The sequence below is a fragment of the Schistocerca nitens genome, chromosome 11 (assembly GCF_023898315.1).
Source record: "Schistocerca nitens isolate TAMUIC-IGC-003100 chromosome 11, iqSchNite1.1, whole genome shotgun sequence".
Classification (NCBI taxonomy): Eukaryota; Metazoa; Arthropoda; class Insecta; order Orthoptera; family Acrididae; genus Schistocerca; species Schistocerca nitens.
In genome coordinates this window covers 210,299,082-210,318,548 of record NC_064624.1, presented here as the reverse complement: position 1 = coordinate 210,318,548, position 19,467 = coordinate 210,299,082, and the positions used below count along the sequence as shown (strand labels likewise).

At 48.3% G+C, this 19,467-nt stretch overlaps 1 protein-coding gene across 1 annotated transcript in view; it reads left to right on the top strand.

The window, feature by feature from the left end:
* The window catches only part of LOC126212793 (tyrosine-protein phosphatase corkscrew-like), a 353,604-nt gene that overhangs the window by 179,014 nt on the left and 155,123 nt on the right, over window positions 1-19,467 (top strand). Inside the window, exon 4 of the mRNA XM_049940195.1 lies at window positions 18,599-18,761. Coding sequence (XP_049796152.1) covers window positions 18,599-18,761 — 163 coding nt within the window. The remainder of the gene's footprint in view (window positions 1-18,598; window positions 18,762-19,467) is intronic.

Here is a 19,467-nt window from a genome sequence, read left to right as displayed (position 1 = left end):
GGCGATTGAACAGTGGATAAACGTTGTGTGGAGTGACGAATCACTTTACACAATGCGGCGGTCCGATGCCACGATGTGGGTATGGCGAATGCCCGGTGAACGTCACCTGCCAGCGTGTGTAGTGCCGACAGTAAAATTCTGAGGAGGTGGTGTTATCGTGTGGTCGTGTTTTTCATGGAGGGCGCTCGCACCCCCTGTTGTTTTGCGTGGCACTAACACAGCACAGGTCAGCATTGGTAATGCAAGCACCTTCCTACTTCCCACTGTTGAAGAGCAATTCGGGGATGGAGATTGCATCTTTCAACACGATCGAGCATTTGTTCATAGTGCACGGCCTGTGGCGGAGTGGTTACACGACAATAACATCCCTGTAATGGACTGGCCTGCACAGAGTCCTGACACGAATGCTATAGAGCACCTTTGGAGTGTTTTGGAACGCCGACTGAGTGCCAGACCTCACCGACCGACATCGACACCTCTCCTCAGTGCAGAGAGGGCTGCCATTCCGCAAGAACTCTTCCGGCACCTGACTGGAGGTATCCCTGCGAGAGTGGAAGCTGCCATCAAGGCTAAGGGTGGGCCAACGCCGTATCGAATTCCAGCATTACCGATGGATGGCGCCACGAACTTCGAAGCAGTTTTCAGCCAGGTGTCCGGATACTTTTGATCTCATAGTGTGGTTGCACCACCTGCGAAGTAGTCTCTCAGTTGTCTGCAGACAAAATGACTCGACCCTCTATATAGACATTGTACGTCGAAAGCGACGTGGTTCTCCAGAGTACTGCCTGCACTCGAGAGCTCGCCTGTTTTCCATGCTGCCGCCTACACCGCCACGAGTCGCCGGGGCCGGTGTTCCCTCCGAGGCGCAACAGCGACCTGATTCCGTATTCGCCTGCGCTGCGCGGCCTCGCCGCCGCTGCCGTGTCCTCGGCTCGGCGCTGGGTGGAGGCCCATATTTGACGAGAGGGCATTACTCAACCGGAAGAGCAGAGGGGGGGCTGCGGCCGCAGCCGGAGAGGAGACGGACGCCGCGCTGCTCATGCCGATGCCTGGAAGGCGTAGGGTGGGGGGGGGGGGGACGCTCAACCTCCAGCGCAGCCCCGCGCGGCTCTCCAGTCGAACGGGAGCCGCAGTCGGGAGAGGAACTAGTGCGCGGTACTGCTACTTACCGGACACACTGTACCGGGAACTTGGTGGACACACTGTACCGAAAACTTGGTGGACACACTGTACCGGAAACTTGGTGGACACACTGTACCGAAAACTTGGTGGACACACTGTACCGGAAACTTGGTGGACACACTGTACCGAAAACTTGGTGGACACACTGTACCCGATATTTCCTGGACACACTGTACCGGATACTTGCTGGACAGGATATTTGTTGGACACACCGTGGTGATACGTTTATAGGCTCTGTTTGCTGTACACACTGTAGTGACTTTCTGCTGTGCACAATGGACAAGCGAGTTTTTGTCCACATTGTACCGTTCAGTTAATGTGTTCAACGCAACGACTGGTTCTGAACAGACTGTAGTGATTACTTGCTACAGGCAGTGTGCCATCCACTTGCTGCGCACACTGTACCAGCTTTGAGGATCGCGGTGAAGTAACTTGCCCGTGTGTGTCCCACAAGGGTCAAGAGCGGAGACACACACATACACGCCTGACGCAGTCGGCGGATTGCAGCTTTCGGGACGTGCTGTTCTCTTCACGCCGCGAGCTCTCTCTCTGCGATAACCTGGCAGGCTCGCGACGCGTTACAGTTGCCGACCAGGTATTCGCTACCCGGCGCCCGTAAATCCAGGACTCGACCAGAGGACCGCAAACGTCGTGAAGTGAAATCGTGAACTTGTGGACCGAGGTGTACCGCGAAGTGCTCGTGCGTGTACAGTGACTGCGTATTAGCACCTCTTCCCCCTCTATCCCTGTTCTTCTAGTGCGATTTCCCGTCCCTGTGGTCTGTCTACTTCTTTAAGATTCTCGTTCAATCCTCCTTTCTGTCTTGTAGTCCACCAGACGAGGAGAGAGCCCGTGTGGTAAGCCGTATCAGTCTGCATTTCGCATCTCGCCGCAACTACCAATTACGACAGGTGCGCTAGTGTCGTTTTCTCGCGTACTGTCCTTCGATCGGACACTGTGAAAACTGCAAGTGTAATCTATTTAAATACAGGAGAACGCGATCTGGACAGCAGACTAGGGAAGAAAAAAAAAGGAAAAGGAAATCTCTCACGGCCACTGCCTGTCGCCGGTAGCGGTCCGTACAAGAGAGACTAGCTACGCCACTTGCCCTCCCTCCCTCCCTCTCTTTCGTTTACAGCGACTCTCCTCGGTGTGAAGTTTGAGGGAGGTCGGCGTTTACAGGAGGCGGTTACGTGAGAGAAACAGCCGACTTCCGGCGTGTCAGTGGTTTTCGGGAGCCCGGACGAGAAAGAAAACGTGAAGTTGGGTCGTTTTTGTCTCCGCCCTTCCGTCTCCCATTTCTAACGAGGTTAACCGCAGCAAGAAGTTGCGCGAGGCCGCTCCGACCTTCTGGTTGTGAAGATACCGGCGGTCCGCCAGAGAAGACGCCGTTTGTGGACAGAGTAGTTTGCTGCGCCGACGTGGACAGACAGCCCGCGACCAGGTTCCCGCCCGGCCGGTGTGTTTTTAAATCCGTCCGCGGCGGACGATGCGGCTGGCGGCGCAGCACCGCCCTCTCGTCAACCGTGCGCGCGTCCGCCCCCGCTGCTGTGACGTTTCGGAGTGCTAGACGGTGCGCGCCTTCAGGACTGGGAAGATGTCGGTGAGGAAGCAGTCGCTGCTGGTGGACGTGCTCGCTCTCCCCGCCGCCAGGATCATCATCTCGACGGCGCTGCACGAACTGCGCAACGCGCTGCTGCTCTTCAAGTGAGTAGCTCTCGGCCGGGGCGTCTTTTCGCAGGTTTTCCCCAGTCCCTTCTGTACGCGCGGCACCACAGCCGGCGCGAATTTCTCGAGCAAACTCGTTTTCCTGCTAAGCTGTTTCTATTTTCCAACAAGCGCTTTATATCGCGTGTAAATACGCAAACCTGCAACTAGTCACTTTCTTTCAATAGTTACTTATTATTCCACGAACCTGTTTCCAGATAGTTTTCGGGAAGTTAGATCACCATTTCGTCCAGAAAACTGTCTGCAGGTGAAACTGGAAAGATTCGAAAACCAATTCGTCGTTAATAAATAACTATTAAAAAAAGTGAGTGGTTTGCAATTTTATGTACTTACATTCAATCAATAGTCACGGGTTCTAATGCTGGAACACGTGAGGCAATACTGACCCTACGACTTATCTTAGAAAATAGATTAAGGAAACCTACGTTTCTAGCATTTGTAGACTTAGAGAAAGCTTTTGACACTGTTGACTGGAACACTCTGTTTCAAATTCTATAAAGGTGGCAGGGGTAAAATACAGGGAGCGAAAGGCTATTTACAATTTATACAGAAACCAGATGGCAGTTACAACACTCGAGGGGCATAAAAGGGAAGCAGTGGTTGGGAAGGGAGTGAGACAGGGTTGTAGCCTCTCCCCGTTATTATTCAATCTGTATATTGAGCAAGCAATAAAGGAAACAAAAGAAAAGTTCGGAGTAGGAATTAAAATGCGTGGAGAAGAAATAAAAACTTTGAGGTTCGCCGATGACATTGTAATTCTGTCAGAGACAGCAAAGGACTTGGAAGAGCAGCTGAACGGAATGGACAGTGTCTTGAAAGGAGGATATAAGATGAACATCAACAAAAGCAAAACGAGGATAACGGAATGTAGTGGAATTAAATTAGATTAGGAAATGAGACGCTTAAAGAAGCAAATGAGTTTTGCTATTTGGGGAGCAAAATAACTGGTGATGGTTGAAGTAGAGGGGATATAAAATGTAGACTCGCAATGGCAAGGAAAGCTTTTCTGAAGAAGAGAAATTTGTTGACATAGAGTACACATTTGTTAGGAAGTCGTTTCTGAAAGTATTTGTGTGGAGCGTAGCTATGTATGGAAGTGAAACATCGACGATAAATTGTTTGGACGAGAAGAGAATAGAAGCTTTAGAAATGTGGTGCTAGAGAAGAATGCTGAAGATTAGATGGGTAAGATCACATAAGTAATGGGGAGGTACTGAGTGGAATTGGGGAGAAGAGGAATTTGTGGCACAACTTGACTAGAAGAAGGGATCGGTTGGTAGGGCATATTCTGAGACATCAAGGAATTGCCAATTTTAGTACTGGAGGGAAGCGTGGATGGTAAAAATCGTAGAGGGAGACCAAAAGATGAATACAGTAAGCAGATTCAGAAGGATGTAGGTTGCAGTAGGTACTGGGAGATGAAGAAGCTTGCACAGGATAGAGTAGCATGGACAGCTGCATCAAACTAGTCTCTGGACTGAGGACGACACGCACACATTCAATCAGTAATCAAGGGTTCTAAAATATGCGTAATAGCTAAGCTTAAACTTTATTTCGTGCTTTCCCTGTTCGCTAATTTCCTCCCCTTGAGGCTACCGTAAAACAATATCAATAGTTTGAGCACCTTCAAACACAGAAACAGTGAAGTTATTATATTGAGTATATCCATTGCGGATGACGAACTGCGAGTGTAAATTAAACTGGCGTTTATCTGGTAATGAATATGCAACCAGTCGCTTTTTTACGATTTATTCAACCCCGAACATGTTTTCGAGCCATTGCAAGCTCATCTTCGGATGGAGGTCTACAGAAATATTATCCTGTGGAGTAAGTGTGTGCTGTTCCTGGCAGAAATGACGGAAATTTAGTAATCGGCGACGAAACATTTACAAATGCGAAACTTTTTCTTATGTTTTAGATACTTACAGGGCGACTGTCTGTATATTTATTACAAGATGAACGCAAGTTGTTATATGAAGACGGTGTCTGTTCCTTCGGACATGTCCGAAGAACAGAACACCATCTTCGTATAGTTAAGGCTAACCGGCCATCGACCTGCTCCTTCTGAGCTGGATGCACACGCATCGCCCGAACTCTTAGGGGACTCGATGAGATTGTCTGCCGCGAGTAATGAGTGTAATGGGCAGGGGCACTACGAGTGGAGTGTGTGGACGTTAAGTGGGAATGTGGGTCTCATGGGGAGCGTGCAAGGGGTAAGTACGTGCAGTCGGTGCCCGCGGCGTGTTCGGTCAGAGGGCTGCTCGCCCCCCTTCAAAGGAATCTACGATCAACGTGAATGGATGTCTTCTGACGTCCGCGCAGACCAAACGCAATGAAAAATACCGAACAAAATGTGGACAGAAAAAGGTGGATAGAGCGCCTGCCATGTAAGCAGGAGGTCCCGGGTTCGAGTCCCGGTCGGGCCACACATTTTCAACTGTCCCCGTTGATCTATATCAACGCCTAGTCTTGAATTAGTTACATGTCGAGTTGTTATCTGTTTGGTATCTGTTAATTCAATGCTCAAGGCAACTGATACCTTCATTCGTGGTAAAATCGTACATCCAAGGTGTCTACATTATCTGAAGGCATCGAAATATCTGGAAAACAACACACTGGGTCCGAAAAAATTTCTAATTAAAATCTGTTAGCCTCGCAGTGGGACTTCCAATGGCACCAAACTCAACCGCTCACCCCCCCCCCCCCCCTCTCTCTCTCTCTCTCTCTCTCTCTCTCTCTCTCTCTCTCTCTGTGTGTGTGTGTGTGTGTGTGTGTGTGTGTGTGTGTGTGTGTGTGTGTGTCTCAGAACTGCTGTCTGTTTTGTCGGACATGGTAACATTCGAAGCTCATTGCCCGGACATCGGGAAGCTAAAGCATTAAGACGCGTTTAAAATAAAATAATTTCGAAAGAATCGCGGCGGAAAAGAGGAATTTTTCTGGTCGGTTTTCTGGTACAATTTATCAACGTAGTCGACCGTAGCTGGACTCGGGGCGTAAAAAAAATCTTGTTATTGTTAAACCACTGTTCCTGTTCTCGCTAGTCGTACCTCCCTTTCAGTTTTATTTAAATTTCGTATTAATTTAAAAATGGAGATGTTAATGAACAAATATTGAATCATAATTTTTAACAGAAATAGCATTTTAAATCACTCTCTTTGGGTCATCGTGTACATCTACATCGATACTGCCCAAATCACATTTAAGTTCCTGGCAGATGGTTCATCGACCCACCTTCACAATTCTGTTATTCCTATCTCGTCTCTGACTTCCCTTATTTTATTGCGGTGCTCGTTTCTCGCTATGTAGGTCGGTGTCGACAAAATATTTTCGCATTCGGAGGAGAAAGTTGGTGGTTGGAATTTCGTGAGAAGATTGCTCCGCAACGAAAGACGCCTTTGTTTTAATGACGTCCATCCCGAATCCTGTATCGTGTCAGCCACACTCTGTCCGCTATTTTCCGATACTACGAAACGTGCTGCCCTTCTCTGTACTCCGTCAGTCCTATCTGTTAAAGAACGCACACCGAAAAGAGGACGGACAAGCGTAGTGTAGTAGATCTGTTAAATTTTCTAAGTGTCCTATCAATAAATCAGTATTTGGTTAGCCTTCCCTACAACATTTCCTCTGTGTCCCGTCCGATTTAAGTTGTTCGTAATTGTAATTCCTAGGTATGACTGATCTATCGTGTAACCGAAGTTTAACCGATTCTTTTAGCACTCATTTGGATCACCTCACACTTTTCCTTATTTAGGGTCAAGGGCCAATTTTCGCACCATACAGATATATTTTCTAAATCGTTTTGCAATTTTTTTTGACCTGCTGATGACTTTCCTACTTGATAAACGACAGCGTCATCTGCAATCAACGTAAGACGGCTGCTCAGATTGTCTCCCAAATGGATTATATAGATAAGGAACAGCAAAGGGCCTGTAACACTGGTTGGGGAACGCCAGAAATCACTTCTGTGTTACCCGATGACTTTCCGTCAGTTACTACGAACTGTGACTTCTCTGACAGGAAATCACCAGTCGAGTCACGTAACTGAGACGATATTCCATAAGCACGCAATTTCGCTACGAGCCGCTTGTGTGGTACAGTGTCGAAAGCCTGCCGGAAATCCAGACATACGAAATCAATCTGCAGTCCATTGTAGATAGCTCTCAGCATTTGGTGCGAGTAAAGAGCCAGTTGCGTTTCACAAGAACGGTGCCTTCTACACTCCTGGAAATTGAAATAAGAACACCGTGTGAATTCATTGTCCCAGGAAGGGGAAACTTTATTGACACATTCCTGGGGTCAGATACATCACATGATCACACTGACAGAACCACAGAACCACAGGCACATAGACACAGGCAACAGAGCATGCACAATGTCGGCACTAGTACAGTGTATATCCACCTTTCGCAGCAATGCAGGCTGCTAGTCTCCCATGGAGACGATCGTAGAGATGCTGGATGTAGTCCTGTGGAACGGCTTGCCATGCCATTTCCACCTGGCGCCTCAGTTGGACCAGCGTTCGTGCTGGACGTGCAGACCGCGTGAGACGACGCTTCATCCAGTCCCAAACATGCTCAATGGGGGACAGATCCGGAGATCTTGCTGGCCAGGGTAGTTGACTTACACCTTCTAGAGCACGTTGGGTGGCACGGGATACATGCGGACGTGCATTGTCCTGTTGGAACAGCAAGTTCCCTTGCCGGTCTAGGAATGGTAGAACGATGGGTTCGATGACGGTTTGGATGTACCGTGCACTATTCAGTGTCCCCTCGACGATCACCAGTGGTGTACGGCCAGTGTAGGAGATCGCTCCCCACACCATGATGCCGGGTGTTGGCCCTGTGTGCCTGGGTCGTATGCAGTCCTGATTGTGGCGCTCACCTGCACGGCGCCAAACACGCATACGACCATCATTGGCACCGAGGCAGAAGCGACTCTCATCGCTGAAGACGACACGTCTCCATTCGTCCCTCCATTCACGCCTGTCGCGACACCACTGGAGGCGGGCTGCACGATGTTGGGGCGTGAGCGGAAGACGGCCTAACGGTGTGCGGGACCGTAGCCCAGCTTCATGGAGACGGTTGCGAATGGTCCTCGCCGATACCCCAGGAGCAACAGTGTCCCTAATTTGCTGGGAAGTGGCGGTGCGGTCCCCTACGGCACTGCGTACGATCCTACGGTCTCGGCGTGCATCCGTGCGTCGCTGCGGTCCGGTCCCAGGTCGACGGGCACGTGCACCTTCCGCCGACCACTGGCGACAACATCGATGTACTGTGGAGACCTCACGCCCCACGTGTTGAGCAATTCGGCGGTACGTCCACCCGGCCTCCCGCATGCCCACTATACGCCCTCGCTCAAAGTCCGTCAACTGCACATACGGTTCACGTCCACGCTGTCGCGGCATGCTACCAGTGTTAAAGACTGCGATGGAGCTCCGTATGCCACGGCAAACTGGCTGACACTGACGGCGGCGGTGCACAAATGCTGCGCAGCTAGCGCCATTCGACGGCCAACACCGCGGTTCCTGGTGTGTCCGCTGTGCCGTGCGTGTGATCATTGCTTGTACAGCCCTCTCGGAGTGTCCGGAGCAAGTATGGTGGGTCTGACACACCGGTGTCAATGTTTTTTTTTTTTTTTTTCCATTTCCAGGAGTGTACATCCGTGTTGACTGTCTGTCAATAGGCCGTTTTCTTCGAGGTAATTCGTACTGTTGGAAGAGAATACACGTTTCCAGATGTCTGCTGTTACACTACTACTGGGTGGGGCGAATAAATGTGTCCCGAAGGAGTGGACGCGAGACTCAGAGGGCCATAGACACGGGTTCCCAGGTAGATGCCGTGTTTCTTGACTTCCGCAAGGCGTTACATACAGTTCCCCACAGTCGTTTAATGAAGAAAGTTAGAGCATATGGACTGTCAGACCAATTGTGTGATTGCATTGAAGAGTTCCTAGATAACAGAACGCAGCATGTCATTCTCAATGGAGACAAGTCTTCCGAAGTAAGAGTGATTTCAGGTGTGCCGCAGGGGAGTGTCGTAGGACCGTTGCTATTCACAAAATAGATAAATGACCTTGTGGATGACATCGGAAGTTCACTGAGGCTTTTTGCGGATGATGCTGTGGTGCATCGAGAGGTTGTAACAATGGAAAATTGACTGAAATGTAGGAGGATCTGTAGCGAATTGACGCACGGTGCAGGGAATGGCAATTGAATCTCAATGTAGAAAAGTATAATGTGCTGCGAATACATAGAAAGAAAGATCCCATATCATTTACCTACAATATAGCAGGTCAGCAACTGGAAGCAGTTAATTCCATAAATTATCAGGGAGTAAGCATTACGAGTGATTTAAAATGGAATGATCGTATAAAGTTGATCGTCGGTAAAGCAGATGCTAGACTGAGATTCATTGTAAGAATCCTAAGGAAATGCAATCCGAAAACAAAGGAAGTATGTTACAGTACGCTTGTTTGCCCACTGCTCGAATACTGCTCAGCCGTGTGGGATCCGTACCAGATAGGGTTGATAGAAGAGATAGAGAAGATCCAACGGAGAGCAGCGCGCTTCGTTACAGGATCGTTTAGTAATCGCGAAAGCGTTACGCAGATGATAGATAAAGTCGAGTGGAATACTCTGCAGGAGGGACGCTCAGTAGCTCGGTACGGGCTTTTGTTGAAGTTTCGAGAACATACCTTGACCGAGGAGTGGAGCAGTATATTGCTCCCTCCTACGTATATCTCGCGAAGAGACCGCGAGGATAAAATCAGAGAGATTAGAGCCCACACAGAGGCATACCGACAATCCTTCTTTCCACGAACAATACGAGACTGGAATAGAAGGGGGAACCGATAGAGGTACTCAAGGTACCCTCCGCCACACACCGTCAGGTGGCTTGCGTAGTTTGGATGTAGATGTAGATGTAGATGTAGATACGGTTCCACGTGAATTTGTGGCAACATCAACGGAGAAGGAAAGGAGCTACAGTTGCTTCCAACAGGACGGAGCGACTGCGCACACAGCCGGCCGAACCTCTGACGTCACGAACACAGTCCTCAGGCCGGACAGGGCTGCGAGCAGAGGTCAGTCTGGGGTCGCGGCTGCCCCAGCTGCCCACCCGGAACGTCGCCGTGCGACTACTTTGCGTGCGGAGCGCTCGAGGCCTAAGGTGTATCGCAACAGCCTTCGCAGTCTTCAAGAACTGCAGCAGAATATTCCGGACGAGGTTGCAGAGCAGTCCAGCTTCGGTCCGCCTTCAGTAACTTGCTGACCAGGACCCAAAAGTGCCGAGACGTGGATGGTGGCCACTTTCAGAGTCTGTACCGCTGCATTTCCTTTCCTCTCCTGTGTTACTTTGTAGCCTGGAACTCGGCCCTCTCGCCCACTTTTATTTTGCCCACACTGTACTACACTACTGGCCATTAAAATTCCTACACCACGGACGTGACGTGCTACACGCGCGAAACTTAACCGACAGGAAGAAGATGCTGTGCATATGCAAATGATTAGCTTTTCAGAGCATTCACACAGGTTTGGCGCCGGGGGCGACACCTACAACGTGCAGACTCGAGGAAAGTTTCCAACCGATTTCTCATTCAAAAACAGCAGTTAACCGGCGTTGCCTGGTGAAATGTTGTTGAGATGCCTCGTGTAAGGAGGAGAAATGCGTACCATCACGTTTCAGACTTCGTTAAAGGTCGGATTGTAGCCTATCGCGATTGCGGTTTATCGTATCGCGACATTACTGCTCGCTTCGGTCGACATCCAATGACTGTTAGCAGAATATGGAATCGGTGGGTTCAGGAGGGTAATACGGAACGCCGTGCTGGATCCCAACGGCCTCGTATCACTAGCAGTCGAGATGACAGGCATCTTATCCGCACGGCTGTAACGGATCGTGCAGCCACGTCTCGATCCCCGAGTCAACACATGGGGACGTTTGCAAGACGACAACCATCTGCACGAACAGTTGGACGACGTTTGCAGCAGCACGGACTATCAGCTCTGAGACCGTGGCTGCGGTTACCCTTGACGCTGCGTCACGCACAGGAGTCCCTGCGACGGTGTCCTCGACGACGAACCTGGGTGCACGAATGGCAAAATGTCATTTTTTCGGATGAATCCAGGTTCTGTTTACAGCATTACGATGGTCGCATCCGTGTTTGGCGACATCGCGGAGAACGCACATTGGAAGCGTGTAATCGTCATCGCCATACTGGCGTTATGGTATGGGGTGCCATTGGTTACACGTCTCTGTCACCTCTTGTTCACATTGAAGGCACTTTGAACAGTGGACGTTACATTTCAGATGTGTTACGACCCGCGGCTCTACCCTTCATTCGATCTCTGCGAAAGCCTACATTTCAGCAGGATAATGCACGACCGCATGTTGCAGGTGCTGTACGGGCCTTTCTGGATACAGAAAATGTTCGACTGCTGCCCTGGCGAGCACATTCTCCAGATCTCTCACCAACTGAAAACGTCTGGTCAATTATTAAAAGAAATTAAATACGAACACCAGTAAATGTAAAGAATATAATTTGATCTTCAACATGTGAGACATATTGATTTATTACAGGCTTTGGTCAATATTCGCAGCTGCGTAAAGAGACGCCTGCTAGATGAACGTACGTGTGTGTGTGTGTGTGTGTGTGTGTGTGTGTGTGTGTGTGTATCGCACATGATTCTAGTTACTTGCTTTTGCGCAATGAAAACTTTTGCGTTCATGCACTGTTACTCCAGAATATTACGCCATAAGACCTTAGTGAATAAAAAAATACAACCTATTGTCTTCCATAGCCGGAAAGTTAGCCATTATTCTCATGGAAAAAATAGTCTAACATAAATGTTTTAGCAGGTCTATTATATCGTTTTCCAGTTTAACTTTTCTTCAATATGCAAACCTAGGAACTTGGGATTTTGTACACTGTTTGGCATTTCTTTTTGGTACGCTAGGTTCATATAGTAGGTGGGATATTTTTGGCAGTATAAACCGAATGAGCTTTTTTCCTAAGTTTAAGCAAGTCCATACGTAAAAAAAAAAAAAAAAAAAAAAAAAAAACAGGCAGTCATCATTGTCAACATCTTGAACAGTTTGCAGCCCAAGGCTGAATCTGTTTGGAACATACGGCTCACCATCGAGTCCTCCTCCTGTGTTCACTCTGCTTCAGCCTCCTCCTCATTTTTCAATATTCCTTCAGCCCTTTCAGCCATCTATCCTTCGGTTTTCCTCTGAATCATTTTCTTCCCATCTCCATTTCGTGTAGTAGTAGTAGTAGTAGTTGTTGTGGTCTTCAGTCCTGAGACTGGTTTGATGCAGCTCTCCATGCTACTCTATCCTGTGCAAGCTTCTTCATCTCCCAGTACCTACTGCAGCCTACATCCTTCTGAATCTGCTAGTGTATTCATATCTTGGTCTCCCTCTACGATTTTTACCGTCCACGCTGCCCTCCAATACTAAATTGGTGATCCTTTGATGCCTCAGATCTATCTTTTGAGATTCCTCTTGTTTTCCATTCTCTTTAAGTGCCTATCCCATCTTAGCCTTGATGTTCCTACGCTGCTCTGCAAAGGTTGCTCTTTCAGTATTTCCCTTATCCTTTCGTTGTTCATCGTATCTCTCGTTACTCCTATCGTACTTCTGAGGAACTTCAGTCCACATTCCTGTAATCCACTCGCATCTCTTTTCTTCATTACTCACTTTTCAGATGCACAGGTCAGTTTTGTGATGTAGTAACTTCGATATATTGCTTCTCTGCTGTTTTGTGAGACATCCTTTTTCCGAACCAGACTCCTAGTACTTCGGCAGGAATGCTTCTTTTTGGCTGCCTGGCAGGTTCACTGATTTCTTTGTCAGTTTTTCCATTTTCATCTATCACACTTCCAAAGTACTCGATGCTTGCCACCGTCTTCAATCGTTCACCCCCCCCCCCCCCCCAATCCTTACTCCACCGGCTCGTCTATCTTTCTCTCTAGTTGTGACATAAATCGCTGATTTGTTTACATTAAATTTCATTCCATACTGCCACACAGTTTCTATCTGTTCTACACTCCTGGAAATTGAAATAAGAACACCGTGAATTCATTGTCCCAGGAAGGGGAAACTTTATTGACACATTCCTGGGGTCAGATACATCACATGATCACACTGACAGAACCACAGGCACATAGACACAGGCAACAGAGCAAGCACAATGTCGGCACTAGTACAGTGTATATCCACCTTTCGCAGCAATGCAGGCTGCTATTCGCCCATGGAGACGATTCTCCATGCTGGATGTAGTCCTGTGGAACGGCTTGCCATGCCATTTCCACCTGGCGCCTCAGTTGGACCAGCGTTCGTGCTGGACGTGCAGACCGCGTGAGACGACGCTTCATCCAGTCCCAAACATGCTCAATGGGGGACAGATCCGGAGATCTTGCTGGCCAGGGTAGTTGACTTACACCTTCTAGAGCACGTTGGGTGGCACGGGATACATGCGGACGTGCATTGTCCTGTTGGAACAGCAAGTTCCCTTGCCGGTCTAGGAATGGTAGAACGATGGGTTCGATCACGGTTTGGATGTACCGTGCACTATTCAGTGTCCCCTCGACGATCACCAGTGGTGTACGGCCAGTGTAGGAGATCGCTCCCCACACCATGATGCCGGGTGTTGGCCCTGTGTGCCTCGGTCGTATGCAGTCCTGATTGTGGCGCTCACCTGCACGGCGCCAAACACGCATACGACCATCATTGGCACCGAGGCAGAAGCGACTCTCATCGCTGAAGACGACACGTCTCCATTCGTCCCTCCATTCACGCCTGTCGCGACACCACTGGAGGCGGGCTGCACGAGGTTGGGGCGTGAGCGGAAGACGGCCTAACGGTGTGCAGGACCGTAGCCCAGCTTCGTGGAGACGGTTGCGAATGGTCCTCGCCGATACCCCAGGAGCAACAGTGTCCCTAATTTGCTGGGAAGTGGCGGTGCGGTCCCCTACGGCACTGCGTAGGATCCTACGGTCTTGGCGTGCATCCGTGCGTCGCTGCGGTCCGGTCCCAGGTCGACGGGCACGTGCACCTTCCGCCGACCACTGGCGACAACATCGATGTACTGTGGAGACCTCACGCCCCACGTGTTGAGCAATTCGGCGGTACGTCCACCCGGCCTTTCGCATGCCCACTATACGCCCTCGCTCAAAGTCCGTCAACTGCACATACGGTTCACGTCCACGCTGTCGCGGCATGCTACCAGTGTTAAAGACTGCGATGGAGCTCCGTATGCCACGGCAAACTGGCTGACACTGACGGCGGCGGTGCACAAATGCTGCGCAGCTAGCGCCATTCGACGGCCAACACCGCGGTTCCTGGTGTGTCCGCTGTGCCGTGCGTGTGATCATTGCTTGTACAGCCCTCTCGCAGTGTCCGGAGCAAGTATGGTGGGTCTGACACACCGGTGTCAATGTGTTCTTTTTTCCATTTCCAGGAGTCTATATTATACTAGAACTGACATGTGATTACATTTTCACGCAATTTGGGTGCATAGATCCTGAGAAATCAGTACCCAGAACCACCACCTCCGGCCGTATTAACGGCCTCGATACGTCTGGGCATTGACTCAAACAGAGCACGGATGGCGTGTACAGGTACAGCTGCCTGTGCAGCTTCAACACGATACCACAGTTCATCAAGAGTAGTGACTGGCGTATTGTGACGAGCCAGTTGCTCGGCCACCATTGACCAAGCGTTTTCAATTGCTGAGAGATCTGGAGAATGTGCTCGCCAGGGCAGCAGTCGAACATTTTCTGTATCCAGAAAGGCCCGTACAGGACCTGCAACGTACGGTCGTGCATTATCCTGCTGAAATGTAGGGTTTCGCTGGGATCGAATGAAGGGTAGAGCCACGGGTCGCAACATATCTCAAATGTAACATCCACTGTTCAAAGTGCTGTCAATAGGAACAAGAGGTGACAGAGACGTGTAACCAATGGCACCCCATACCATCACGCCAGTATGGCGATGACGAATACACGCTTCCAGTGCGCGTTCATCTCGATGTCGCCACACACTGATGCGACCATGCTGATGCTGTAAACAGAACCTGGATTCATCCGAAAAAATGACGTTTTGCCATTCGTGCACCCAGGTTCGTCGTCGAGTACACCATCGCAGGCGCTCCTGTCTGTGATGCAGCGTCAAGGGTAACCGCAGCCACGGTCTCCGAGCTGATAGTCCCTGCTGCTGCAAACGTCGTCCAACTGTTCGTGCAGAGGGTTGTCAGCTTGCAAACGTCCCCATGTGTTGACTCAGGGATCGAGACGTGGCTGCACGATTCGTTACAGCCTTGCGGATAAGATGCCTGTCATCTCTACTGTTAGTGATACGAGGCCGTTGGGATCAAGCACGGCGTTCCGTATTACCCTCCTGAACCCACCGATTCCATATTGTGCTAAGAGTCATCGGATCTCGACCGACGCGAGCAGCAATGTGGTGATACGATAAACCGCAATCCGACCTTTATCAAAGTCGGAAACGTGATGGTACGCATTTCTCCTCCTTACACGACGCACCACAACAACGTTTCACCAGGCAACGCCGCTCAACTGCTGTTTGTGTACGAGAAATCGGAAACTTTGCTCGTGTCAGCACGTTGAAGGTGGCGCCAACCTTGTGTGAATGCTCTGAAAAGCTAATCTTTTGCATATCGCAGCATCTTCTTCCTGTCGGTTAAATTTCGCGTGTGTAGCACGTCATCTTCGTGGTGTAGCAATTTTCAAATGGTTCAAATGGCTCTGAGCACTATGCGACTTAACTTCTGAGGTCATCAGTCGCCTAGAACTTAGAGCTAATTAAACCTAACTAACCTAAGGACATCACAGACATCCATGCCCGAGGCAGGATTCGAACCTGCGACTGTAGCGGTCGTTCGGTTCCAGACTGCAGCGCCTAGAACCGCACGGCCACTCCGGCCGGCCTGTAGCAATTTTAATGGGCAGTAGTGCATTACATAAAAACTTAGCTGATCTACAATAATATTATTGTTGACCCAGGAGTTACAGAGGATTACAACTGGTGGTATTTTATCATTTGAAGATTTTATTATGTGCTCAGTAAATACGTAAGTAGGTGGCTTAGTAGGGTTGTTGGCTATGTATCCCGTTAGTACACTTAACTAGACTTTCGGGTCTGATTGTTGATGTTCCAAGATGGTGAGTGATGAATTTTACTGGTGGGGGTGGTAATGGTACCAGCGTCGACAGTTTCTGACTGTGCCATTAGTTGGTTTACTAGGAAGTCATTAATACGCGTACTTCAAAAATATTGATTCACTTTTTAGTTATAAAGATGCTTTTACTATAGGCATTCAGGAACTTTACTCAACCTGATTTTCAGGAATTTTCTATGGATGTGGATTTAGGTAAAATAATGATCATTTGAAAGATGGAAAGAAGCCTAATGGATGTGATTATAAACTTACTTTGAAGTGGAATCGAGAGTGTTCATACCAGCAGTCATCATCTACAAAATGTGTGTTCTGTATGCGACACGTGTGTCGGAACATGCACCGGTCCTCGTGTCGATAACTTCAGGACACTGTTTTGTGGTCTCCTGAAGAACTGTTCGTCTTTAAACGTGATACAACTCTTACCTATAAGTTATGACTCTTCATAAGTCCAAGTACTGTAATACGTTCTGTAAAAAACTGAATTGTTGTTAAATATGTTAATTTATGTCGATTTACTTTCAAGTTGGAAAAATATTTTTGTTATTAATATTTATTCAGAATCTCGCTTCAGTAATGAACGTTGTTGTTGTTGTTGTTGTTGTTGTTGTTGCCGTCTTCAGTCCTGAGACTGGTGTGATGCAGCTCTCCATGCTTCTCTATCCTGTGCAAGCTTCTTCATCTCCCAGTACCTACTGCAGCCTACATCCTTCTGAATCTGCTCAGTGTATTCATCTCTTGGTCTCCCTCTACGATTTTTACCCCCCACGCTGTCCTCCAGTACTAAATTGGTGATCCCTTGATGCCTCAGAACATGTCCTACCAACCGATCCCTTCTTCTAGTCAAGTTGTGCCACAAACTCCTCCCCAATTCTATTCAATACCTCCTCATTAGTCATGTGATATACCCATCTAATCTTCAGCATTCTTCTGTAGCACCACATTTCGAAAGCGTCCATTCTTTTCTTGTGCAAACTATTTATCGTCCACGTTTCACTTCCATACAAATACTTTCAGAAACAACTTCCTGACAGTTAAATCAATACTCATGTTAACAAATTTCTCTTCTTCAGAAACGCTTTCCTTGCCATTGCGAGTCAACATTTTATATCCTCCCTACTTCGACCATCATCAGTTATTTTGCTCTCCAAATAGCAAAACTCCTTTACTACTTTAAGTGTCTCATTTCCTAATCCAATTCCCGTAGCATCACCCAACTTGATTCGACTACATTCCATTATCCTCGTTTTGCTTTTGTTGATGTTCATCTTATATCCTCATTTCAAGACACTGTCCATTCCTTTCAACTGCTCTTCCAAGTCCTTTGCTGTCTCTGACAGAATTACAATGTCATCGGCGAACCTCAAACTTTTTATTTCTTCTCCTGGGATTTTAATTCCTGCTCCGAATTTTTCTTTTGTTTCCTTCACTGCTTGGTAAATATACAGATTGAATAACATCAGGGATAGGCTACAACCCTGTCTCACTCCCTTCCCAACCGCTGCTTCCCTTTCATGCCCCTCGACTTTTGTAACTGCCATCTGGTTTCTGTACAAATTGTAAATACCCTTTCGCTCCCCGTATTTTACCCCTGCCACCTTCAGAATTTGAAAGAGAGTATTCCAGTTAACGTTGTCAAAAGCTTTCTCTACGTCTATAAATGACAGAAACGTAGGTTTGCGTTTCCGTAATCGTTCTTCTAAGATAAGTCGTAGGGTCAGTATTGCCTCACGTGTTGCAACATTGCTACGGAATCCAAACTGATCTTCCCCGAGGTCGGCTTCTACCAGTTTTTCCATTCCTCTGTAAAGAATTCGTGTTAGTATTTTGCTGCCGTGGCGTATGAAGCTGGTAGTTCGGTAATTTTCACATCTGTCAACACCTGCTTTGTTTGGGATTGGAATTATTATATTCTTCTTGAAGTCTGAGCCTCACGTGCTGTAACGTTTCTACGGATTATTATGCATTTCAAAGTAAGGAATTGGGGAATGGGATTTAGGGAACTTGTGTCGTACTGATTTTTTGAAATTTTCTGTGGACATAGAGCTGTCTAAAATAGTGACAGTTTGAAAGCTGGAGGCCAGCATGTTTGAACGTGAAGGTGATTATAAACGTGCATTCGAGTGGAATGGGGAGAGCGGTCGTAGAAGTCAGCTACAAAGTGTTGTGTGACGCAAGTGACGAGAGTATCGGGATCTTCACCTATCTCGGTATCGATAACTTCGTAACGACATTTCCCGGTCTGCTGGAGGTGACGGTTCAGGAGTCCGCAGTGGTGGTCGTGTGCTGCGCTGACGGCGCGCTCCTCCTCTCGTGCTGCAGTCAGGGACTGCGCGGCTGGTCCCGGCGGAGGTTCGAGTCCTCCCTGGGGCACGGGTGTGTGTGTGCTGTCCTTAGGATAATTTAGGTTAACTAGTGTGTAAGGTTACGGACTGGTGACCTCAGCAGTCGAGTCCCGTAAGGTTCGACACAGACGCCTGTGGTGTTGCAGGTGGTTCCACGGGCACCTGTCGGGCAAGGAGGCGGAGAAGCTGATCCTGGAGAAGGGCAAGAACGGCAGCTTCCTGGTGCGCGAGTCGCAGAGCAAGCCGGGAGACTACGTGCTCTCCGTGCGCACCGACGACCGAGTCACGCACGTCATGATCCGCTGCCAGGTAATCTAAAAAGTCTAAACCAAAAAGAAGCAGCTTTCCGTCTCTCAATCTCAGCTACTTACGACAGGTTGAATATTGGTCCGAGATAATGAATTTTATAAGTTTCACTTTATTTCTGTTGTGTAATCTCACTTACCTAAGGCCGGTATTACACTACCAAATTTCTTTGTCAAATATCTTTTTCCAATATCTTTGTCAAAGATATTTGATGGTGTAATAGGGAACTTTGTCAAATATCGTTCAATATTTGATCAAATCTAGGGCCTCGCTGTCGATTTGATCAAAGAAGTCGCTTGTCTTCTGTTCACTGCAGTGTGACATGTTACCACATGGAGCGCCAGCATCGCTGCAGCGTTCTGTCGTCTGTAGTGTTTTTATAAACATTGCCGGTAAATACAATTGGTGTGTGCCGACAACTACAAAATTGATAGACATGTATGAATTTGATGAGGCGCTTTACGTGAGGCACGCTGAATACAAAAATAGATTAAGAAGATTGGAGACCTGACCTAACCTAACCCAACCCTCTCCTGTAGCAAGGAATCGGAGTGTTACAGTGAGCCTGTCTTCTGCAGATGTAGCAGTTCTTAAGTGGATATTGTGCTTTGTGATATGAGGATACACTTCACTGAGCACATACAGAAATGTATGATCATCCATTGTTAAGTAATTGATGTACGGCTTGACGTCCTTCACTATAAGCTCA